The sequence below is a fragment of the Balearica regulorum genome, chromosome 2, assembly GCF_011004875.1.
Source record: "Balearica regulorum gibbericeps isolate bBalReg1 chromosome 2, bBalReg1.pri, whole genome shotgun sequence".
In the NCBI taxonomy this organism is placed as follows: domain Eukaryota; kingdom Metazoa; phylum Chordata; class Aves; order Gruiformes; family Gruidae; genus Balearica; species Balearica regulorum.
In genome coordinates, this window is record NC_046185.1 from 121,750,512 (window position 1) to 121,777,185 (window position 26,674).

A 26,674-nucleotide genomic window follows, 5' to 3' on the forward strand; every position below is an offset into this window, starting at 1 on the left:
GGGTAATGGTAAGAAAGAGCAAAGCAAGGCAATCTTTCCTTTAAATTATCCATTTTCAAATGCTGTAGATTTGCCTTTTGACAATAGCTATGCAAAGGAAGCCACAATCTAAACATCTTGGGTTTTTCCAAATTGAAGAGGATGCAAAATGACAATCAAATCTTCAGACAACAGCAGAGGAAAAAGGAATTCATCTCTATTTTCACATCCCAGCCCCCTTTTAGAAGAACTGCTTATACCTTCCCACCAGTTCCAGCATCTGCCATTGCATCTGTGGCTAAACATAATAGCCAGGTCACCTGTATCATTTCTTTCTGCCTAAATCAGCTGACATCTAACAAAAAATCCCCAGGCTTTTCTGCCCTAGCCCTCTCATTGTCACTCCCAAGAACGGAGGGTGTTTCTACACCAACTTACCCCAGTATTCCAGTATTTCAGACCTATTTGCCCAACACTTGTAGTATTTCACAACAGAAAGAACATAAAAAAACATTCTTGAAGGGTAGGGAAAATAATTAGGTCATAGGATTGTTGACAATTACTGGAGAGAGGGTTGAACAGCTAGCTGGCTTTCTATTGCTACTACCAAGAATAGCTAAGAACTGATGGATGCTTTGTGGGGTAGGAGACAGCACAAGAAAGACACCAAAAAAGAGAGTAATTTTTTTCATCACTTCTAGATAAATTCTTTAAAACACTTAGATGAAAATGGTATTTTCTTCTGCTTCTGGAAAGAAAAGCAGAACATGGAAGAACCTCTAATTTACAGTGCACAGCTAACAAATCTAAATAATGGAGCCCTCCAAGGCATGTCTTCTACTAACGATGACAAAACCAGTTACAGTTTTTGCATCGACAGCTTGTACAAACTAATCATCCATCAACAGAATAGCGCTCACATAAAATGAAAGTGTAGGATGTATAAATACCAACCCAAAATAACTAGACCCATTCACTGAGGCATAGAAGGCACTGACAGACACGAGAGGTCTAACTTTTAGAGGGGGTACATACACACACAGAATTTATCGATACAGGTGTTTCAGCAACCAAGTGGCTAAAAATTGTTCCTACTATCCAAAGGTGCCAAGAACAAAGTATTTGCGGATGGTTTTGCTACAGATGCTACCTAGTCTGCAGGCAATGTAAGTAACAGAGCACTAAATATGAATCAGGTAAAGATTTTTTTCAGGTCATCTGTGAAGTCGCAGCCAGTAGTGTTCCCAAATGCAGGGCAGATTTCCAGCTGCTCAGGATTAAGAGAGTAGAAACCTGCCAGTCACACTGACCTACTATCCTTGCATTAGCAGGGCTGAGGGGAAGACAAACACATTTAGGAGTTTTCCTTTACAGATCAGATCTTTGGCGTAAATTTCCAAATCCGACCAGGCAACATCTGTTATCTTCTCAACAGTGTAAGGACAGCTAGTTTGAGACACTCAAATATCACACTGCTCAACCAGATGACAGAGCCAGAACACAAATGTAAAATTATTTACTTAAACTTTAAATGCCTAAACTAACAGGGCTAATAAATCAGCCAGGCAAAACCCAGCTGGTTGACCCAAGTAAGTCTCCCTGAGCTCCCTGCTTCCTAGGCAACTTTGGCCTGAAGAATGCAACAGAACCATAATGCAAGGCTTGAAATACAGTTTTCAGGTTTCAAGCATTCAAGTGGAGCAAACTGAACACACCAAGCCCAAGCTCTGTCTGGCGGCAATGAAACACTGAGCCATACGTACCTGAACGCAGCGTAGCGACTCCTACACACTACTCCCAGGATTTCAATCACAACTGTACAAACATGACAAGAGAGCACAAAAGGTACTCCATCAAATTTTGAGTGTGGCAACACATTTTCTTTACTTAACCCAAAGTGCATCCTGCTTTAGAAGCAAAGTTACAAAATTCAGTGGATTCCCTGGTGGAAGTCCAGGAAGTGACTCCTCACCCTCAATAATAAAATTACTGATGTCAGATTCCCTTGCTTGGCTTATTTCCTCTTCAGATGGGTGCCTGGCCCCACAACCAGCCACATACCATGTGGAAAGGGAGGTGAATATACTGAGAACGCCCCTCGGGATCACAGCACTGGGAACTCCACGTTTCACATGAGGACTAACGTCACATCGGCACGGTTTCCCCCAAGATTTAATAACGTGTTTCATAACAAAAAATGAAAGAGTTGGTGGGAAAAAGGGGTTCAGGTCTAGAGCAGGTCCACAGGGAACAGAAAGGCAAAAGGACACACAAAATTTCTTAGGCCATCAGGTACAACCCACAGCCTCCCTGCTTCATACTTTCAGGCACCACTTCTTGCACAGCTCACCTACATTTTCATCTCCTTACCATTTCTTTACAGCACTGGGCTCCCCCAATTGCCCACGTGGCAACTTCCATGTTTCCTTTCCCTTTGGAGCATGCCAGCCATCTCTTCCCAGGCAAGGCTTGTACTGCCTGCCTCCCTCCTGTGCCCAGCCTGCCCCAGCACTAACTGAGGCCATCACATCAGCCTCCCTCACAGACAAGTTTCTCTACCACCAACAGGTAAGTCCCAGTTCAGGAAGGGAGCTTCTGAGTATCCTCTCCACCCCACCAGCCTAAGTAATCAAAAAATAAATCACAACCATTTCTGTATGGTTGATTTACACACCTGGGGAGCAAGTCACTTCTCACACCATTCACCCCACCTTCCCAAACCAGAAATCGTTACCTCCTCTATCCTCACACTACTGTGAGGCTCCTCAAGAGCCACCAGGGCAGCTGCAATACAGCATCTTTGATTAAAACAACAACTATCAGCATAGGCAGACCACAAATAACATAACCTATACTGCCAGCCTAGACTGGTTATTGTAAAGATGATTATTACTTACCAATGACAATGCAGCACCGAACTATAGCCACAGACAGCAGTCAAGTGTTCTGGGTATTTGTGCTGTTTCTTAAATAGTTGGAGGGATTTGTAGAAGGTTTGTCAAAGTCAGTTTCCAAGTTTCTGTATCCTTGCTTTGACAATGTGAATCCACCAGATTTTTTTTGGTTTCTAAACAGTTAACCAGAAACACTCCTTCAACCAGGAAAGGTCAGTTGATTGTTTCACTGTAACTGTGCCAATAATTTTGCTTTTTACTAGCTCCATGGCAAGTTGCCAAACAGGAATGCAAGTCTGTCATGGTTCTGCTGACATTTAATTTTTACTTTTCAAGTTCCCTCTCCCTCCACCTTTTTTTTGCCAAGATAAGCTTACCAGATAATATAAATCAGTCTTAACTCCTTGTTGTCTTAAACATGAGCATCAGGACTTCAGCTCATAAAAGTAGGATAGAAAAGGAGATTTCTTATGACATGGCTACCTCCAATATACCGATGGATAACGCATCTAGTGTCTAGGAACCAGAGGGGAAGACCCAGATATCCATCTGGATCTGGACCCAGGAGCTGTCACCCACAGTCAATGCTGCCCCCCTGCCCACAGCAGAGCCAGCTGGTGCTGGGATCCAATTAGCTCTCACTCACTGAGGAAATTTGGATGGGGAAACTTGGTGCTGCAGAAAGCGACACTGGCAAGACGACACTTTCCAGTTCCTAATTAATTTTTTAAGGGTGACTGGCAGTTTTGAACCTCCAGGCTGTGTGAATTTAAAAAGCTTTTGTCTCCTGAGCTAAGAAAGTTAACATCTGTAACTTTGCACACTTGCCACACTACTTTCAGATATCTCAAGCTGAGCATCTAGAAACTGAGATGCAATGGCCACTTTGGAAAGTTGCGTTCATTTATAGGCACTGCAATCCTGACTTCTGCAAAGAATGGCATCAGTCTCATCTGCTGAGGAAGAGTTTTCCAACTAGGCATGTGTGCTCTTATCTGCTTACACCCCTCCCACCTTCACCATCGAGTGGCTCAGTCCCTCCTCAGTTCCTGTTCTGCAAGATTATAGGAGATACTTTTCATCCCTATTCACTTTGGATATAAGATTCACTGAACCACTTGATGCAACAATCACCCAACAACTTTCAAATGGCTAAACAACACAAGACGAGATGTCTGAACTCCCTCTGCATTTAAGGAAGAGACACGTATCTCAGAAGGCTTTTCACACACACCTACCTCTCACCACTGATTACAGTCAGTGATTAAAGGCCCAAATGATTATCTTAGACTAGACTAAATCCTGCAGTACATAAAGCTAATCAAGGTGAATCCTATATACCCACCTTGGTCTACTGGTGTCCACTATTAACTTCTGACCCCACTGGTGAAATCCAAGCAAAATTCACATTTGAGAGAGCAAATGATTTCCCAGTGGTAACTGGGTTCTGTTAAGTTTTGTGAAGACAGGCAGAATGGAGATCCAGGGTCCGAATATCTGAAAGCTCATCCCTAATGATTCTTTACCCTGTTAGCTGATTTCTTCAAACAGATGTGGCAATCCAGTATAAAATATTACATGAGAGAAAGATTATTAGTGAGGCAAGGACACATTAACTGTCCCTGCTGAACACATCTACTTGTCCATCAACTGCATTTCCTCTCAGGTAGCCTAGACTTCAGCAGGGAAGAACTGTTGTACATACTGATTCCAGCGTGGTTTTCCCATCCTTTTGGGATAAACAGGTGCTGCTTAAGAAAGTATGGCAACAACACGAAAAGAAGAATTAGTTGTCAAACTGAACCAGGAAGACTGACCCAAGAGGAAGCAGAACATGCATACCCTTCAACATACTGCTCTCTGAACACTTGCTACAGGTGGGTCCCTTAGTGAGAGAAACACATAGATATGAGTTAGCATAAATCTTTCATCTGTTTTCACATGAAGCAAATTTTCTGACACTTTTGTAAAAGCTAAAAAAGGGGGGGGGGGGGACACGACTATCACAAAACAAAACCATGTCCCTCCAAAATAAGCTCAGCTGGGCAAAGCATCTGCACCTACTCCCAATCTGGGGACTAAAACATAACCTCTCACTCTGCAAAAAAAAAAAACCCACTCAGTAATCGGAGCTAAAGCTTAACTAAAAACAACCACTCCCAGGGCTTTTATTCAGGTTAGGGTCACTACAAATGCATGAACTGTTTTATTTGGGGAGGGTGGTTGAGAACACATTTTTATCAGATTTCTTTTCCAGCAGAAGCAAAGCAGAAAGGCAAGTCCTCCTGTTCAGTTTGTCCCTGGGTTCGTAACAGATGACATATGGATAACAGTGTTTTAATGGCACCTCTCACCCAATGACCCCAAAGTGCTTTTACTTGCTTTAATGAACTCGGCTTCAGAGCAGCTTGACAGCTTCATTTTACATGGGAACTAAGAGAGAGATGAAGTAATTTATCTACGTCATGCAGCAGCACCAAATCAGCTCCTACCAGCCCAATGATTTATGCAAGAGACCACATTTGCTTGTGCACAGCATCCTGTCCCAGAGCATGCTATCGCTAGGGAGGTAACACACTTCTTAAACTCCATTATCTGCTCAGACACCATTGCGGACACTATTGCGTAGGTGCTTTCCAGCCCCAACCCTGCAAAATGCTAAGTCAACAGTGGCTTAAGACACTCCTTACCTTAAAGACTCAGGACCTACGCTGCAGTTTACATTAATAATGTTCCCTGGCAACTTCACCCTTCTTCCCCATTACCTTTGGGCAAGAAAAGTCTAATTCTCTGACTAGTCAACCAGGGAAGCAGATTACAAGCAAACAAAAAAATCCAAACAAACCCCCCCCCCAAAAAAAAAACCCCACAGACATGGGAAGACTGATCTTCCCAACACTTAGAACCTTCTAGGTTATAGGAATTTCATATTGCTGCAATGTGGTCATTGCTTGTGTACATACACAATCCTCCACTACATGCCAAGGTTCTTCCATTGAACACGTGCATTAAGGCATAAGTTAAAGAACAACATGAAAAGACAATATGACAAATGCAAAAAAAAGTTCTTGCAGCAGAAATACATTAAAATCTGATTGAACAACAAATTTGCAACAAAATTCTCCAATACAGTAAGATGTGCTTGCAATCAACACAAAAGGCCCACTGGTATACCAAATGAGGAATCACAACAAAGTTGTCTTGGCAGAAGCCGCATGAAATCTACAGGGGGAAGAACGTTAGCCAGCTCTCACTTCAGCCTCAGCAAAAGTGGAATATTACTGCTGTGGTGCCAACAGAAGCATCCTGGTTCCCTGCACCACCATTCCAGAGGGCAAAGCACTCAAATCTTAACGCTAAGGGGCCATTGTTCTGTGAAAGCAAAGTTTCAGCCTGAGATATGCCAAGCTGAAATTCTCTTGGCATATGTTACACAAACAAGATGCCTACAGGACTCTTGCATGGGAGAATTAATTTGTTTTGAATTCATTGCTTTCTGGCAACAGAGGATTGCACAAGATGGGGATAAGGGTGAAGAGACGAAAGGGCTCAAGGTCCTAAAGCTTCTCCAGGGAAGTACTTGACTCAGGGACCTGTTTTTTGCTGACCCCACATCAGTGCCCTCATACCATTTTAACGGGTTTTATCTTAATAAATGAAACATGCATTTCCAGAAGAGAATCATGCTGGTACCAAGTGAAAGCAAGTTCCTCGGTATGACTAAATACAGCTTGCATCAGCCAACTCACTCTACACTGACATCTTACATGCAAGTAACTCTGGAAAACTCCTGCATTTCTGCCAAACTAGATGTTAATTATGCAATTCTTTGTTCCCAGAAGACTTCAATTTATAGTTCATATTTTTACTTCCTTTAACTGAGAACAGCAAACAAGAATTTACACTTCCCTTTCTCTTACAAGCAGTCATGCATTTTTCCCTTATTGTTTAATTAAAGCCTTTTCAGCCACCAAGAACCTTGTGCCTATGTTTTCAGAGGCAGCCTAATGGCTCTAAAATAGCTGTAAAGACAGAAGGTGGAAGACAGTCTTCAGAGACTAGATGTTGTTATAAATTTGAACAGAAAAATATCAAGCTATTCCCATGATTTCATCACAATTTTACAAATCAAAGTCTAAAAGAAAGATGCAGGCTGGCACCTAAACATATTAATATTCTGGTACATTCTTCCAGTTTTGTATTTTCCTACTTTAACATAGCAAATTTGAAACTAGAAAAACTCTTTAGGCAGATGCTTTGCTGATGACCAGTCTTTCCAATCTCCTGGCTTCCAGGCAGATTCATTGTCCTTCAATGCTTTTGAAACATTTTCTATTTTAAGATTTTATTAGACAAAGAGCCAAAGGGAAACCAGAGACCATCTTCCAGCTCTGTTTGTTGAGTAAATACAAAGAGGGAGCTGTGTTCCATGACCATGACTGGCTCCATAATACAAAATGGAAAAAAGTGAAATGAACAGTTAGAAAGGGAATCCCTGCTTAAAGGGGGAAAAAAAAAAAAAGCTATCAAGGAATTAAAAGAAAATTGAGTGTGTAGTAAATTAGCAGATCTGGGATAAGTAGCATTTAAAACTAGCTAATAACAGGATGGATTGGGAGAAAAATATGGTTCTCTCTAACAAGCGCAATACTGGAGCAGTGATTCTACAAATCCAAGGACCTTAAGTGGTTTAGGTTTTTTAGTACTCTTGCATAGAACCTTTGAACCAGTATGACTGAATGGACTTCAGGGGCAGCAATGATGCAGGAATAAAAAAATTCCATTTTCAGGACATAATCTGCTGCCAGCTTCAGGACAGAGGACAAAGATCATGGCTGTCAGTACCTGATCTTACAAACCTCAGTGTCAACTGGTTTTTTTGTTCTGCAGAGTATGCATTTCTATCATTGAATTTTCCAAGTATAACTCTTGAAGTCCTATGCATTCTGTGCCTTAGAGAGCTATTTATAGTAATAGAACTATGGAATCATACTTGAGGCAGGGTTTGGGAGGTATTTTATTTCTTTATATTTGAAATAGAACAAACTAATTAACATGAAATAAACAATTCCTTGCTCTTGTTACTAACTTCCTCTCTTTCTGTAGCTCACTACCAATTTATCTCTAGCACACACTACAGGCCCCATGAGCAGGGATTGCTTTCAGAGCAGTTACAGATGAGTAGTAAGATACCACGCTTACTGTGCTTTGAAGCAGAGTTTACCTATTTGCCATGCCACTGCTAGTCTGAAGGACTAGGTCTAATAACCCCCACTCATCATCCCCGCTGCCTGAGACAATGGCTCCAAAACAATGCTGTGCAATTTAAAGGATCAACATGGTCACATATTATCTTGCGTGCCATATCCCATCAAACCAATTCCTGCTTCATCAGCTTTCAAAGCTATGAAGCTTGCGTTCATGTCTCCCTTTCCTGTGCCTTGTTGTGAGGATGTATTCTCTTACCTTCCGAATTTACTTTCTGCCTTCTGGCAAACACCTACACTACTTTTCTCATCCCTCAACCTCAGCCTCTACCTATTTTTACAAACAAAATCCTTCTCCTGTAATTTTTATGTATTTCACACATACTACCTCATCTCTTTCTCACTCTCCTATTGAATACAATCGCATCGTAGTTGCCCAGCCACGGATGCCACCCCACACACAGTTCCAAGCACAGAAGCAGCCCCTCTAGGCAACTCTTCCCCTACCTCTGCCTCTCCCTGCCTTGAGAGAAAATGGAATTAGCACCCAGGAACAGCCTTCCCCTTGGGGAAAAAAAACCAGCAAGCCTCAGACACCAGCAGAGCCCATCACAGACAATACAAACCAATACACTTTAGAGCCACATTTAGCCCATTCCTGCTTCAGTACAACCTAATCAGCACCAAACCCTGCAGGCTTCCTCAGGTCTGCCCCACTCCAGCCTCTTCCCCAGCAGCTTCCAGTTGCAGCCATTTAGCTGCTGAGCATTTTGCTTTAAGAAGAAAAAGGAGATACACAAAGTCTAGGCTGTATTTTCAAACAATTACAACTACTGATAGAAAAGAGCAGGGCTCTGAAATGGCATTGATAACGAGAGGAGAACAAAACTAGACTTTTGCTATTGATAGTTTGTGTCTGCTGGAGCTGTTCCTGGACTGAAGAACACGTACAGCTGTGGCTGTGAAGAAACATGTTTTTGCCATCGATTCACATGGCTGACATGCAACTCAAGACATAGACAGTGTCAGCCAAGTGCATATGCTTAAGATATTAATAGCAGGAAAGCAACCCAATCAGTACATGCTCTCCAACTACAAGCACAAGCTTATAAGGCAGAAAGTTCTCACCTGCCTGGCCACCCTCCGAGCTTCCCAGTAAGGTTTAGAGTCTTCTACAGCTTTTCCGATCTTCTTTACCAGTTCATCCAGTTTTACTGTTGCTTCGACCAGTACAGAGCGGAACTTCTGGCGTGCATCCTTCAAAAGGTTGCAGAAAGGAAAGAAAGGACAAATACAAATTAGAACTTTATTTCTACCCATTTGTTCCTACCGTCAGGTTGCTCTTCAGGTTCACACACGAGCTGACACATTCAAAACAGTTACTGCCATAATTCTTGAGTAGAGGGAGTAACAGGAACGCAGAACTGCATTTGAAAGCTATCATGCTGGACACCAAATCTTTGTCTTCCAGAGACAGCTTTTACACAAAGCCTGCAATAGCCTGTGCTAGATGTCACCTCTGGCAGGGTGTCTCAGAAAACAATAGCTTGTAAGTGACTTGATGGGGAGGGAAACAGCAGCATAACAAGTTCTGTGAGGGAGTTCAGTGGCAAAGAAGTCTCACCTAGACAATGCCAGAATGGGGCTAGCAGGCAGGCTAAATCCCACAGCAGGCTGGCAAATTGGCTGGAACTAGCATCTCCTAAACCTTAGCGTGTCACATCCGTAGTACTGTTCCCCCCCAGAGACACCGTTTCACAACACAAACAAGGATGGACGGAACTGCTTTCTGCAGAAGAACTGGACACTTTCCACATAGTGTATTTTCAAGTCAGCTCCTCTTTCCTTTTATAAACACACCCCACTTACTTCAGTAGCAGCAAAAAGCTCCCAGGTCCTCATGGCAAGACTTCCTGCCATAAAAGCCCATCTTTTCAGCTATTGTTTGTATCAATGGATAAGGACATTTACTTTCCATTTAAATATAGTAAATAATAAGTTAAAATATAGTAAATAATAAGTTAAGAAAAGTAAATTCCAGCTACTTCCACACTAGATGAGTTGCCCTCTTCATATGATTAGGTGAAGCAATTAAAATATTTTCTCTGCTCCACGGAAATTTTCACACCTTTAAGCAAAGTGATCCTGATTTTGATCTTAGCATCCAACACAGACTCTAAATCAATGGAATTATTGCAGAGAGATGCAAATTCAGGCTGGACCTGACCCAGGATTTAAGGAGATGAAGAGGAAGGGCCATGTGAGCTCTTGACAAGCCTTGTAATTCTAATTAGAGAGCAGGATTTACACAGACTACTGGAGTGACATGTTGATTATTAGGAAGCAGCTGGCTTGAAGAAGTACTCTAATTCAGGAGGTTTTTGTCATTATTGCTGAGGATTTCTAGAATGCACAACTGTTTATTCATTAGTGGAATTAAAATACATTGGAACCTACCACTACAGTCTCAGAAGTGGGGAAAAACTGCAATAATATATGTTGCCTTTTTCTGTAAAAACTAATGTTTCAGAAAAAGCTTCTTTGCTTTTTTAGTTTTATCTAAAACCTTAACCAGCATTGGTAATATTTTAGTCCAATGCAAATAGATTTAGATTCTTAAGGTACTCCAGTTTATTCTAAGGTAGTATTCAAATGGGTAACAGAGTAAAAAAAAATGGAGACTTAAATGCACATTAACTTATTATTTTATTAACTCAAATCCAGTCAATAATCCCATTTCTTAGTGAAAGCCTGAAATGTATCATTCAAACAGTATGTATTGAGTCAGTGATTTTCTCAGTGAGAAGAGTTTGAATATTTCCAGTTAAAGTACTGGACGATAGATACATGGTTCACTGCTCAAAATGAGTTTCACAAGTAACTAAAATAAGACTGCAAGCACGATGAGTATATTGCAAGACAACATTAAGTACTGAAGTATATTTAAAAAAAAACTCCAACAACTACAGGAACAAAATTAAAAACTCATTTCTAAATGACTGAGCCAAAAGGTTTGTTTTTCATGTTCTTTGTGAAAGCTGCACATTTGGATACTAGTTGTGGAAAGCAAATAGTTAAAGAAAACCATAAGTGTGTACGTATTAAGTAAAAAACCCCTATACGGTGATTTCACTAAAAAAATCAGTTTCCATGTTTATAAGATAAGCACTTGGAACACAGAAGCCATCACTACCAAATCTGTACTTAGAGATCTACCCCAAATTTATTCATGTAATGATTATGTACACTCTTATCCAATAGGAAAAAGAGAACTAGCCTCCAACTAGAGTTTAAAAAAAAAAATCACCAAGGACAGAGCAGTGGAACTAACAGCAACTTCTGTAGCCATGAATCTCCCACCAACTCAGATGAAGCATATACAAATTACTCAATTGTAACTAATGCTGTAGCTGGCACCTGAGGCACAGGTCTCACAAATGGTTAAATACACATTCATTTATGAGCACAGCTCCACTTCACACAGTAGCTAGTTACACAGAATAGGAAGCTTCAGCTGAAGAAAACACTGATGTGAACTTCTAGTTGAGCTTTTTGTCCCTAAAGATGCCTAGTTCCTATTTTGAGGCTTTATTTGGGTCCAACCACCTAATTTTTTCCAGTGAAGAGTAACAATAACCAAAACACCCTAGCACTTTATAGCCATGTCAATCCATCATATGATTTATTTTAAATGACTTTTATTCTCAGGCTCCTGACTGTCAGGAACACAAGCCTGGAGGCTTTGCCACCTTCTGCATGAGAGAATAAGCAGATGCTCGTACACTGCTGGAATCAGTTCCCCTCCCAAAGGTTTCTGGCCATCCCCTTTGAACACAGCGACAAGATGCTGAGGTCTCTGAGAAGGTGAAAAGCCAAACCCACACCCTCTCCAGCACTACACGCACCACTTTTACTCTCCACTGCACCACTTTTACTCTCCACTAGCCCCAACTACACTACAAAAGCAAACAATCCCACATTGTGTATCTACACCGTGTATGGTCCTGTGGCAACCCAGTGCACTCAGACCACCCAGCCTCCTCAATCCAAACCGATTCAGCTCTCGTGGCCTCAGTGACCACGGCTTCTATCTGGGAGCTGTGGTAACATCTCCCGTGAGCGGGGTAACAGCTCCCTCCTGCAAATACGCAGCTGCACTCAGTGTGTCAGCCCTGCCACATGCTAGCAGAGCATCTGTAAAAGTCAACACCCTTGGGACAGCGCACAATTCCCCTGGCAGGTACCCTGGGGAAGTTTAAATAAGACATACAGGTGCAACAGCTATTTTTACTCTTCATGTGAAACTGGGGAGGTCAGAAGCAGCAAGACAATTGCACCAGGAGCACTGGGTGGCTTGGTGCACTTGTTACTTACGTGACACGAAAAGAGCATCTGTGGTTCACAGGAAGAATAGGCCTGTGGTCAAGGCAATAACTTAGGAATCAATTTAATTCCCTGCTCTGTGTCCAGCGGTCAGTGAGACACTTCAACCCACATGTGAAGTGGTTCAAAGCTATACATCCTCTTAATGGTGTCTTCTGCAAGAACACTCACGTCAAAAACTTAGAGGCTCAGGAACAGTACAGCAGCGCAGTTCATCCATGGTCCCCAGCACAAGGGAAACCTTACATCTGTGTTAGGAAGACTACCACACCACCTTCAACTTACTTATCAAATCCTCTGGTGTGATGTACCTCCCTACAAGCGTTACTACTTAACTGCTGAACTCTTGCTTCATTCAGACCTTTATTATCCACGTGTGCTCAGCAGAGAAAGGAAAAGACAGCAATTCCTGCAACTTGCTGCTATAAGCACAACAGAGACAGCATAGCATATGCCATGCAACTTCTCTAACACAGTCCTCAGTTCCTAGTTTCTGTATTTCAGATCCTTGAAAGATGATGCTTTCTGATAAAAGTCTTAGGTACAAACCCTGTGAGTCACACCATTTCTGGGGGGTTTTTTTGGAAAAAACCACAAGTTTGTTTTTCTCTTGACTACACTGAATACATACACAGACAAGATAAACTGTAACAGAAGCAATACAACTGACAAAAGACATCTCAAACACCCAGACAACTATTCAAAAGCATGTTTTACCCTCTACTCGTTCATAATCTTCTGTGATCATTTTTAAGAACACCTTGGTACTGATTTTGCAAATAGGCGATATTGAAAGCTGACTGGCTAACATTTCCAACGTTTCCTCCATCCTATTTGCTCAAATGAGATGATAATAAACCTGTTTAAAGCTGGACAAAAGCCAATTAAGGAACTTTACCCTCCATGTATGTCACAAGGTGCAAGAAAAAAAAAGTAGCAGTCAAAACTTCTCACTTTAGTTATAGTCTTAATAACTAGACTCTCACTACCTAGGTGTCATACACACGCTCCAGCAGGCATAGCACTTACTGCATCACATGAACAGCTGCAGTTTACTTTTCAACATCTTGTTCTACGGTTGCAACTCAACTCTCATCACCCTTCTTCCTGGAAATCCTTAGCACTGTTCTCCCAAATGACAGATTTCACAAGCACAGTTTTAGGGAGCATGCCAGACTTCTAGCCCATATATGCTTCTGCTGCAATAGGTCATTATTAAAAGCAGACTTTGTTTCCAGTAACTTGTTGTTGGGCAGCTACCTGCTACTGCACCAAAAGAGGGACCATGCATAAATGACAGGCCATCCATACCGCAGCATTTTGGAGATCCACCCTCAAAGGTGGAAAGAAACTGTACAATTTTACACTTACACTGCACCTGTTGATGAATAAAACATGCTTGTTTTCTTTTCTCATGAATGATGGTGACGAGCTGGTGTTAGATGTCAGATGACAGGCAAATAACTATTTCTGCCCATCAAATGAAGCGTGTATTTTCAAACAATTTTCTTGCTAAAATGAGCTTAACATATCAACTGGGTATGAAGCATCTTAGTACCAAGCACACCTAAATTTCATTTACCAAGGTTGTCCTATGACCTTTCTGACAGTTTGGTGTGCAGAACCTCTGACAACACATTAAACCAGCTTGGGAGGTGCACAGGAAATGAAATTGCTGACTAAGAGACAGGCTTCACCTATTTCCAAGAGGCAGGCAGTATCCATACCTGCCTTCCTCTGCTACAGAGACGTACCAGCTGCAAAAGCTCATTTCCAAGTTAACATAGTGTCAGTATCAATAATGTCCAAGTGTGAAAGCAGGTAGGCTTCCCAATTACATATATATCAGACAGATGCACATGCGTGTGCCCAGAAATCTACCTCAAACAGGTTAATGACATTTCTAACATCTTTTCAGTGCCTGAGCAGTTCAAGTAAACCAGACTGACTACTAAACCTTAATAATAAAGTGTAAGGAAGGGGTTAAGTAACTTATCACTTAATTTTTAAGGATAGGGAAAAGTCTTTTTTTCCACACAGCTACTAACTTGCCATCTAAGAACAATAAAAACTGGTATTTGGAAGTTGCTCTAACCTCCTGCTTCCAGACAGTTACAGATTGAGACTACAAATACACTGGTATTTTTAGTCCTCTTAGAAGAAGGGAGAGGAAAGCAGACAGGGGAAGGCACCGGGTGTTCCTTCCAAAACAAGATTTCTCTGCCTAACCCTTCCTCCCTCCCTTGGGCTAGAAACCCATCTCTGCTTCAAGAACTTGAATCAAGTAAAGCCCTTTGACTCACTCCGGCGACAAAATCTTTCCAGAGCCATAGCAGAGGAAGGAATCTTTCCTTACTCATCCATGGATGAAAGCAGAAGGCATAACAACAAGCAATCCACATGCAGGAGACATTTCCTATGGAAACAAGTAGATTATAAAGAGACATGGAAAGATTTGTCCTGCTAGTGCTGGACAAATCCATCATACATGTATATTGCCCTCCAAAAACCAGCAGGAACACCAGCCAGTGAGCTGCTTCTCCCTTATCTGTTTACTCTTTTATGGACACTGGAAAATGCTGCACAGGGATGCTGATAAGGTGACGGATATTTCTACAGATAGACGTTTCCCCTTGCCAAGCAGGCGTGCTCAGAATGAGATTCCTGCCACTGACAGGCCATTTTTCTGAAACTTGAAAGACTGAGTATTTTTTTAAAAGAGTCTACTTAACTTGAAAGATTAGGGATTTTTTTTTTAAAGTCTACTTAAAATTCTTGTGTGTAACATGGTCAAAAGCTTGAGCTTTACCCCAAGCCCAAGTATTTTAGTGAGAAAGCAAGAAGAGCAACTCTAAATAAAATAACCTTCCCCTTGTGAGAGGGGTTCAAATGCTGAAAAGGCTCAAAAGTGAAAGAGCACCACAGCTGAAACACCCCTTTCCTTTAACTCTATCCAACATGGTGACCTTTAGGATAAATCCAGGACTAAAAGTAGCACAAAGTCTTGAAGATCAGGACTAGAGGATCCAGACAAGCACACAAGAGGGATCCTAACCAGGCCCTACTTGTAACAAGCATGGCTGAAAGCAACACTGTTCAGCTCCAGTTTTCATGGGCAGTCGTCTCCCCTTAACATTGGCAAGCTCATAGCTCCAGCAACACAAAAACCCTAACAAAAACCACATTTGGGATAGCTGGGATTCCAGTAATAATTTTAACGGTATGTGCTGTATTTCCCCTCCCCACAATGCTGCCAGAGGGTCCCTGGGTGAATTTGTTACATCTGAATTGTACTTTCAGGAGCCAGTCAAAGACGTGTAGGAGTTAGCTGGACAGGCAAGTCACGCACGTTTGTTAAGTACATTTGCAACTCCTGATGGGAGTTCAGATAGAGATGCATTTCCAATAAACAGGAAAAAAGCTCAAATAGCAAGGCGCCGCTCTAACTTGCATTTGGCCAAAACATACAAGTATCTCCACTGCAAGATGTTTCCCCCACCTCTTCACAGACACTTCAAACATAAACAGGGACAGTAGCAAAGCCAAGTGTTAAATCCCTCCAAGGACCCTTATCATCCTTTTGCTGTGTCAGTAATGCTCAGTGTTGCACTTAGTATGAGCAGCATTATGGATTTTAAATCAAGCCTAATCAAAGATTCATTAACAGGCAATACATTAACGCAACGTATAACTACCAGCCACTCAGTGCCCTTTAGCAGCTCCACAACTCCCGAACAGGCTTATGAACATCATCAGGTCAGGATATTTCTCCAGGGTTTAATAGGATAGGTCAAAAGAGCAAAAAAATGAGTAATTATATCAAGTAAAAGAACAGATGTAGCCAACTTCAACGTATCTGTTCAAGTCATACCACACATGTAAATGCACCCCTCTCTGAGGTGGTTTGGGTGCAAAACTTATTTTAAGAGATAAAAAAATGGCAGGCTGATCATCTTAAAACAGTTCACATGGTAGTTTCGATGCAGAACTTTTTTTTTTTTTAATAAAAAAAAGCAGGTTGATCAACTTAAAACAAAATTCCCCATTTTATCACCTGCTGTGAGCAGCAAATGCCAATATTTTTTATGTCGTTCAAATGCCGACATGTCTGTGGCTACACCAAGAGTGTAGTCTCAAAATCCTAGAAGTCTCTACCGATCTCAGCCTCATAACATTTTCATCAGGTAAAGCAGCATTTTTACTTCCATTTTGCAGATGTAGACCTGAGGCACAGCAAGAACAAAAGCATGGGGGTTAGAAACATTTAACACCTACAGCCTTTTTTTCCAGTTAATGGGAACTGGAGGCAGAGAGCAGTCCTGTTTAGAGGAAGTCCAGAACAGACTTGCAGTACTTAGATGCCACAAGGTTACTCTTCCTGCTTATCAAAGTACATCATGTCACAAAAACATGAGTGTCTTTTTCTGAACTTCCTTCAAAGAAATATACCTTCTACTCAAATGCTCCAGTTGCTTTTCCAGATTATTCTGGGGAAAAAATGCAACAGTGGGAATGTATGCACCACAAGGTAATGCTACAGGAAGCTGGCAATCAGCATCTTGCGCTGTAAATAGCCAAACGATACTGTCTATGTTCCCATTACAGTCAACTATGATCAGATATTGAAAAGATGAAGAAAATAATAAAAGAAGAATAGGATAACTATAACTCTATTGTCTGGTTTAAAAAAAAAAAAAAAAAAACCAAAACACAAAACCACAACAACAACCCAACACATATTTCTTCTAATTAAGTATCTTGCAATAGCAGCAAAACCACAAACTAGAAAGGGGTAGCAAGAGGAACCCAAAGCAGCTAATAACAGCCAAAATAGCAAATCTTCAAAGGCAATCTCAGCATGGCTCTGCCAGAAGCCCACATTTTCAGCAGCATTCAAGGATTTTGGAAGTCTTTGAAGCAGAATGATCCCAGTTCTAAACTTCGCCTTCCAAACTCTGGATTTATCCTATAAGGCTGCTTGGCAAAGCTTTCTTTTCTTGTCCAGAGTATTAATGCAGGGATTTTCTTCTAACCACAAGTGTTGAGGGTTTTTTTTAATATCTTTCCTCTAGAAAGGTCTTAAGTCAATTTAAAATGCATTTATCAACATGTATATAAATTAAGCCTTGCTTACATCATCCAACTGTCTTTGTCCTCGAAATTTAAGCAGATCAAAAGTAATGAAAATCTTTCCAGATTAACAATTATGCAGTTGCATGATACCACAAACTGGCTTCAATCCAGTAAGATTTTCACATGAAAAGCAAAGCGGAAACATTCGTGAAAGCATACAGTTGATGATATTTCAAATTAATTCCATCAAACACTGCTTACAGTAAGTACTACAGACAGATCTGCAGTAAACATTTAATGAAATAGAGGTAGAAAGCATTATATAATCATTTTCTGCACTATCTGACACCTAGTATTTTTCAGACTAAGTAAGGTAAGCTGCAACGTTAAGAGCAATCTAATGTGGAAACACTGCTCTTTTATTTACAATAATATATCCAGGAGCCTTTTGGCCTTTCAAGCTCAGCATGTGTCACACACACAGTAGCTACAAATCTCCAGGCTCTACAAACACTCGAACACATGAATAATTTTAATCAAGCAGTAAAATCCCATCTTAAGTCATTGGGACTTATTTCATGAGTATGCATTTGCATTATTATTACTATTCTATCTGCTTCCTAATATGTCCTCAGTTCAAGGTTATGACAAGATTAATGAAATCCAGGCAACTATCCATAGCACCATCTTTCAATTTCAGTACCTCAGTATGAAATAAGGAGACTGAAAAGATATATACAATGATTTTTTTAATATATGTATATAAAGAGTCCTGAAGTCCATCTAACTGATACTGTTGCAGACTAGCATACTGATTTTTAAAGTTCACTCAAAATTTAAATCAAGCTAGTGACACTGAACAGTTTTCACAGCTGAAATATGGTTTAATTTTGCATAACAAATAGTGCCCTGTTCCACTAAGTTTATTTGCCAATAAATTCATGATCTACTTGCCACAAAGCACAGAAGATGCAAACAAGTAGGGAGAAGAAAACAACCACATGACAAGGCTGCTTTGTTTCCAAAATAAGTTCATAACCCTATATTCTGCTTGGTGCATACAGTGGATACTCCAATATTTTAAAATACTACCAGGAACCATCCCATGCTCCAGGTACCCATCTCATCAAAACACACATATAAGGGGTGTGTGTGTGTGTGAAACAAACCCCCAAAAAACCAAACACAAACTTTGACATCTTGAAGATGCAGAACAGAAATCTATAGATGTACTTTTAGAGTATGCTCATCACTGCAATCTCAGCATGTTTTGATACAGTATTCAAAATATTGTAATGTTATCAAAATTATTTAGGATAATAAGTAAAGTAGCATTTTTATGTCAGTTTTCCTTTAGCAGCATATTCATCTTACACCTCCATTGGCTTTATCTTCTTTGTTTTGCAGTTAACAAAAGAAAATTTAGACACACAAGTAGGATGGGTTTTTTTGATTTGTTATTAGATCAATAATGCTGAGCCTCCCAGAATAACTACCAAGTAGCTGAAGCTCAAATTTGGGGCTTTAGAAACAATTTCTTCAGAACTTTCTATTAGATTTTTAAGCATCCAAGAAAACCTCTTTTTCCAAATAGAAAGTCTTTTCCTTCAACATTCCTTCATTCCTTTCCTTACTCAGAAAGTAATAACAAAAAAGGCAAAACTAACAAGGTAAAAAAAATAGCCACCAAGAAGGAGATCCTGGCCAGTAATTGTATGTCAAAGATCTCTTAAGCAAATAAAATTTCACTGTCTGTAATCACATGAACACAAACCCAAAACGGTGACTTGTAAAAACATAATTTGTCTAAATTCAGTTTCAAAACCTAAAAATAGGGTTTGGGGGGGGTAGGGTTCTCCACGTAGGGTTTTTACACTGTCAGCATCTTGCTACCTTCTCCCTTTCTGCTCCAGCTGTTAGCTCAATTCACACCTTTAAAAAGTCATCACCAGACTCTTGCTGCCAATTCATCGTTCAGGATAGCACAATTCGGGAGGGAACCTACTCAAAAATACTGTTCTATTTCTCACAAAATCCAGCCCACACCAAAGGAAAATGCAAGGATGAATTCTGTACCTCCAGCTCCGTCTCTCTCCGATTGATATCGTCTGTAGATTGATTCAGTTTTTCCAGCTCCCCCTAGAAAGAAAAGTCAAATGCATGTTAAGAAATCAGCGGGAAAAAAAGTGTCTGAGAAGGCTCATTCAGCATCTCCACTGAAAGCTCACAAAGACTGTGGCTTACAAATTCAGTGAAAAGAGGAAACCTTGAGGTATTTGCAGTAACTTTGCCACTGGTCTTCTATTTTGCTACTTACAAGAGAAATAATCAGAGAAGCTCTATAGTTTTATTTTAAGGCAGTACATTTCCGACTCTGGCTTATTCCTTGCTATTAAAAATAAACATAAGGTACAGTAAGTTCTGTCTTGTTAATCAATATAATCAGTATTCACTAGTTTCTAGTGAGATACACACACATGCCCCAAAAGGATTAGCATAAAGTAAGTACTATCACAGGAGACATATAGTGAAAGCACAGCATTGATAAGAAATGTGTCTTGCAAGCACAAGAGGCATTTTACTCTGGATTTTGGCAAACCATTTTATAACACAGTCAATGGGACATATGATTACGTTTACTTTAGTCTGCCTTCATGCCAACATTTTGATCTCTTAACAGTAAAAACAAAGGTGTTAAATCCCGTGGATATTTACTAGAGGTAGTGTTGGCATGAATGAAGTTATTGTAAAAAACAAAGCTCATTCTTAATGACTTTCTTACCACAAGAAGCAATCCTCAGGAGCAGACTCCAATAGCCTTCATTATTTGAGCAACATGTTACTCCATGTGAGATCCTATGATTTCAACAGGAGTGTTCTCTAACTCAGTTATTATTTAATTTTCAACTGGTGTAACAGAATACGCCCTGAAATGTTTAGCTGTATAAACTGAACACTGTAAATTGATTGTCACTTGAGTGATTTCCCACTAGATTACAAGAATGACTCTGGTTACAATCAGAAAGGAATTAATTGCAACAGTTTAGTTCTCTTATCCTCAGAGGTCAGATTTCATTTCCAGTTCCTAGGATTTGGAAGATACATGTTTGCATATCCATGTTTTCTGAAACAGAGACTCATACAGAAATTACCTAATTGCCTTTTACTGTAAGGCCAAGAATGTTATGGCTCTCACGGAGGAAGACACAGCAGCCTGTTTTTTCAGCAGAACGGCAAACTAAATAAAAACACAGTTTCACCAACAATGTGCAAATCAGGTATGTGGAAACATGTTGCAAGCTGAAGAACCTAAGGCCAAAAAAAGATCAATAGGTACTAACAGCGGAGCTCAGCTTCTGGAAATCAGGGCAGTAACAGGCTAGCTTTTGGCTGAGGGCCTCACTCTGTGTAACCGTGTTTTGTGAATTTTGCAATTGCTCTGCTCAGCCCTGCAAAAGAAATGCTCACGATGGAGAAAAGAATGACAATTACGGCAAGGAGGGCCCTATGCCAAAGATCCATCCTCTCAGCAATGTACACATATGCTTATATTCACTCATGACAGTCCCAGCAACACCAGAGGCAAAAGCCATAAATCTGCAGAGACCTAAAAATACATTTCATTTCAGGGGCCACAGCACGCTGAAGTTTGCACCAGGCAATTGGTCAAGACGTGATTTTGGGAAGAAAAGCTTTGTTTAGAAGCCATGCAAGAATAAAAAGCATTTCAGAAGGCATTCACAGGGAGGAAACACCATTTCCCACTACAGCTCCCCTTTTAAACAAATAAAAATAACAATAAAAATAAATTACGTTTTCCCCCATTTATGAATATCTGAGCATTAGCCCCGTTTCACGAGCAAGGTCACGCTGTCATGGTCAAAAATGAAAGGGGAGGGGGATTTCAGCAGGAGAAGGAAGGACGCCAAGCGGAGCCCGGTGCAGAGCGCTGCCCGGGACCGCGGGGTAACAAAGGGCTGGGGGCGCCCCGGGGCTGCTTCCCCCCGCACCCGGCGAGCACCCAGACACCCCGGGGGTGCTCGGCACCGCTACCTGGCCCAGGCAACTACAGATATAGATATATGTATGTTTAACATATATACGTATGTGTGTAAATATGTATGTACATAAAATTAAAAAGCAAAAATAAGAAAAATTAAAATACAATCATTGTAATAACTATCATATACATATTCAAATACATTAAAAAATAAAGTCTCCCCCCTCCCGGCGAGGCAGGCAAGGCGCGGCGGCCCTCACCTGGATGCGGGGGTCCACCTCCTCCTCCTCGGGGCGAGGGCCCTCCTCGGCGGTGCGGCCGCGCCTGCCCCCCGGCTCCATGGCGGCCGTGGCAGCGACTGCTAGCGACTGCTAGCGACTGCTAGCGACTGCCAGCGCCTCCCGCTCCGCCGCTGCCGGCTTCGGCTCCAGTGCCGCGGCCGCCCCGGCCCGGCCCGGCCCCCACCCGGCCCCGCCTCCGAGGGGAACCCCTCCCTCCCCACAGCGCCCCCCGTCTCTTTGTGCATTCGCACCGCAAGGAGGAAATGAACGCAAGATTGCGGGGTTTCTTTTCTTTTTTTTTTTTTTTAACTCTTCTTCCCTCTTCCCCCCAACGCCCCTTTTTTGTGTGTTCATGTCTGTGTTTTGCTGTGCTCGGTCCTAGCCCCGCCGGGCTGACTGACCAAGTGCACGCAACTGCAGTGCCTGAAACCAGAATGAGTAGTTGGGAAATGCTAACGATACCTTGGGTGGCTTTTTCCCTTTTTTCTTTTTTTTCCCCCTTCTTTTCTTCTTTCCTCTTTTTCAGGCTGTGCTGGGGGCTGATGTGTCTATGGATAAGAAAAGGGGAGAGAAAGGGAGGAGATAAAAATAATGAAGGCACTTTGAACAACCTTGAAAATTCATATGAAACCCAGATTTCTATTGTGCGGCAGCTAGGCAAGCAACTAGTGTATCTACTGGATACAGCAGAAAAAGACACACTAAAGACATTTTTTTTTTTCCTTTTGTTGTCAGTAAAAAGGAACTTCACGCAAGAAGGACAGATACTATGCACATGCAGGGCCCCTGGCTAGCAGAGCACTTCAGATTGGGGTCTCCTTAATCATGGGGGCAGTGCCCAGACCGGCACCCAAACACTAACGGGAAAAGATTGGGCAACCCTTCTGACTAGCAGTTTACCAGCCAGCCGGCATGGGCTCCAGCGCCTCTTCACCTCACTGGCCTCGGGTACAGCTGAAACCCCTTCTGTGGGCTGCAACAAATAAATAAAATTTTAAGCTATTACTTTCTCTTCCCTTCTCACAGCAAGCCCAGAGTTGCCTTGTCATTGAAAAGGTAAAACATTGTGCTTTGCCTTTGCTGTCCTCAAGACACAAAGGAAAGAGCACATGGGCCAGGCTACCCGCATAGGAAAAACACGGCAAGAAGTGGCAACTGGCTGAGCCACAGCCCTTCCTCAAATGACGCCAACCGCACTGAACCACTTCCTCACTCCCTCAGGGTGGAAAACAAGTAATTTCAAACAGATGAGGAATATGTCTCCACCTTGCAAGTATCACTTTTGATTTAATCCCATTTCTGTTAGAAAACTCTTCAAAAGATAGCAAAAAAAATTAAATAAAAAAGTTCTTAGACGTGGTGAAGAAGCTCCCTTTGAGAGACTGAAGATGAAAAAAAATCTTAGCAAAGCACAAGAAGATAAAAATTCATGTTCCTAAGGCAAAAAAGAAGGTAAAAGAAAAGCATTCAAGTTCTTCCAAGCACAGTAAAATAACATGAGGGGGAAAAAACCAAAAAGACGGGAGGAAGAGGAGAGTGGCACAAACATTTGAAAATATTATAAACATGCAAAGTAACACCAACAAACTAAAATAATCAAGGAACAGAGGAGGTGCTGCAAAAATGCAGATGGGTTGTTTGCAACATCTTCATTTCTCATAGCAGAAGAAACCATGTAAAGAAAAAAGAGAGAAAAAAAAAACCCATCAGCGAAAGCCAAGTGTTCTACTCTTACTGCTGTCCATTAAGGGAATTCAATGTGTGCACACAGCCAGAGATTCCCAGGGCCCTGGCGTCTCCCATCCCCAGTGTGCTGTGGCTCATGCCAAGACCATGATGGTCAAACATCCAAAGTTCTCATCATCCTAAAAGAGCACAGAAAACACAAAGCAGCATATGGAAGAGTTAATCCTGCTGTTACCACTTGCATTTCTAGAAAACAAGACTACGTAAAACAGCTACTGTAGCTTTGCCACGTTTCTCCAAAACCTGTGCAGTCTGACCCACAGCAATGTTATGCCAAACACTGTCCACTGCTCGGGGTACGGAAATACCCCCGCAGAGATAGTGCTCTCCCCAAGGGATTTGTAATGTTTGAGTGGAGACTCTGTTCTTCCATTGCCACTACGACAGTCCCCGTGATTGTCACAGCTCAAAAAACCTCCAGCCAAATGTATCAATCTGCTACCATCAAGGCAGAGCAAGCTGTTTCTTTCCGCAGTCGTACAGTGGAATTAGCATGTTGGGAGAGCTGCCTGCAGAGCTTAGCGCTGTGCAAGAGACAGTATGAATACACAGGCCCCTTTCCCCAGGCTCAGAAATCTCACACGGCTCCCCAGGGTCATTGTGATCATTTTATATCAAACGGATACATCAGAAATACTTCTATTTAAAAAATGGCTGAAGAATGCACAGGTCACACATTTGTCATCGCTGCAGACATCACCAAGGCATAAACAGAAAAGTGGCCTTAAGGGAGAGATTTGACGGAAAAAGGAGAGGGAGACCATTCAGTACGCATGAAGATCAATAAAATACTCAAGAATATTATTTGCATGCTCAGTTTTTTCTCTTCCCCATGTAATAGTTTTGGCTGAAATCGCTGTCACATGCAAAGGGTGGCAGAGCCCTGGGAGTATTCGAGGAACAATCCTGCTTCATGCTCTGCTTAAGTCAATACAGTGCAAGAAGTCAACTGCGGACAATGACATTTGGGTGTTACTTTTGCCAAGTCATGAGTGATCTCATCCCAGCAAATCTCTCCTACGTGATCTATTAAAAGCCAGATACCTCCCCAAGCCCACCCCGCTCCCAGAAAGTCAGTCCTACTGACCTTTTCGCTTCCCCCACAGGTCCCGCATGCGCCAAGGCAGCTGAGTAAAGCCTGCACGAGGCTTGACCGAGACAGCCTGTGCTTTCTCCTGTATCAATATTTCAAACCCCTGGTCCCAAGCATTCAGTATTTGAACAAAGCACTGTGCAGTTAAGGCAGGAAGAAACAGCTCACTCTTTCACTAATGGGATTCCAGAGGAGCCGCAGCAGAGAATTAGCCCAGACCTGCCAGGCCAGGCTGCAGCTTGACACGAGCTACACTGGAGGTGGTACAGCTCACCTAAAAATCATGAGGAGAGGTACCGGTGCAGGGAGAGACGTGATCCAAGTTACTTCAATGACCAATTTAATTGCACCAGGCAGCGTCAGTGTTGTGACGCGACAGCAGCCATCTGGCGTACAACTTCATCATTATCACCAGATCCTGGAGCCCAGAAATTCGTGGGCAAGGGTGATGCTCTGGCCAAGAGCACTGCTACAGTGTTACTTTTGCGGGAAGCTGCTAAAAAAGCTCATTTTTTGGTCCCACAGAAACCCTCAGTGTAGAGGCAGCATTTGGCAGGGGAAAGAGGGAAATGTCTCTACTTTAAGGGAGGAGTACAGAGAGGGATTCTCTCCTTCGATCTGGAGGATGCTTGGTATATTAGGTATTATATCTCTGAATAGACATTGGGGAACTAGGCGTTGCATTTTAAATAAAATCAGCTGGGAAGAAGTATGCATCGGTGAAGAACTGCTTGGGGAAACATACTAATGACTCTAGTTAATTTAGGAGGGGGAAAAAATCAAAGTGAATGGATAGTGTAATTTTACATATATTTGATAATGGTAGATTCTGAATGGATTTTAAGGAAGACTTGGGTTTTTTTTTTTCAAATCTCATCTTACATTCAAATTTCTGCTCATACTTGCCCTCAAAGCTTGCTTCTGCCCAAGCACTAGAGGCAAGGGCCTAAAATACAAATCAAAGTTGCATTTCCATCCTCAGAAACAAGTATGTCCTCATTTTGAGCAGTGATAGTATATTGAGCAGAGTTCAGGACTAATTAACACACATTTGATTACTGAAGACACATTTGCAATTCATGGAAACCTTGTGAAGTAAACAGCCTGAGAGACAGCCTTGCTTACAGAATACTGCCTCTTTCCTCAACAGAACTGGAGAAATAGTTCTGGCCTGAAAAATTCTTCTACTCTCGCTACTTATGATACTAGAGGCTAATTTCCAATTGGTCTCAAATACTGAAGCACTGTTGCAATTTGGTTTTAAATACCTTACCATCAAACAAACACAGAAGTCTAAACACACCAATTCTAAGGAGGAAAAAAAAGTGTAAAACATGGTCCTCAAAATACATTTATGGGCATAAAATCCTCCATGTATTTTCTTAACTGACGTAATCCTGAAGACTAGTTTACTACATTTACTTTTGCAATGTTACACCAGAAAACCATTTAGCTCAGGGAATGTCTCGTTTAAAAACAAAGCCACCATCTCCTTCTTCCAAACTGCAGCAAAAGCATTGCCCTGTCAACATTCAAACCCCATACACTTTTCTGCTTTTCAGAAGTATATTGCATGTGTTCGAAACATTTTTAAACATTAAGTAGGATCTCACTCACAGTCACAGTACATTTGAACATCTGGTCCTTCATATCTTAATCTCTGATAAGAGGCTAATCACATACATTTTTTGGAAAATATGTGCTGCATTTATGGAAGATTTTAAATTCCCTGGATGCACATGCTGGATATTAAACATTTAATAAGTGGTCAGAATCAAAACTTCCTCTGGCTTATTTCTCATGCAAATTTTCACGCTTCCATACTCACAGTGGTTGCGGCATGCTTGTGCTCTGCATTTTAGGAAGCACTAAAAATCAATTATCTTTTTTACACCAGTTTGTAAGATGCTATCATGAACTTGCATACAAACGATCCACACAAAGACACATTAAAGGAGCCTGAGCATCTATGGTACAAAGGATTGTAGATTTCCCCACCTACAAGGAATGTATTTAAA

The 26,674-nt window shown here is 41.5% G+C and overlaps 1 protein-coding gene across 2 annotated transcripts in view; it reads right to left on the minus strand.

Annotated features, from left to right (window-relative positions):
* The window catches only part of SH3BP5 (SH3 domain binding protein 5), a 52,429-nt gene extending 30,417 nt beyond the window's left edge, over nt 1–22,012 (minus strand). The window contains exons 1-3 of one of the 2 annotated variants that reach the window (XM_075745683.1): nt 21,797–22,012; nt 19,613–19,675; nt 9,209–9,337 (exon numbers count right to left, since the gene is read on the minus strand). In XM_075745683.1, coding sequence (XP_075601798.1) covers nt 9,209–9,337; nt 19,613–19,675; nt 21,797–21,877 — 273 coding nt within the window. In that variant the 5' untranslated portion in view covers nt 21,878–22,012. Of the gene's footprint in view, nt 1–9,208; nt 9,338–19,612; nt 19,676–20,318; nt 20,396–21,796 lie in introns of those variants that run through there. The other variant, XM_075745684.1, reaches the window with a different exon arrangement.
* Nucleotides 22,013–26,674: the final 4,662 nt, after the last annotated feature.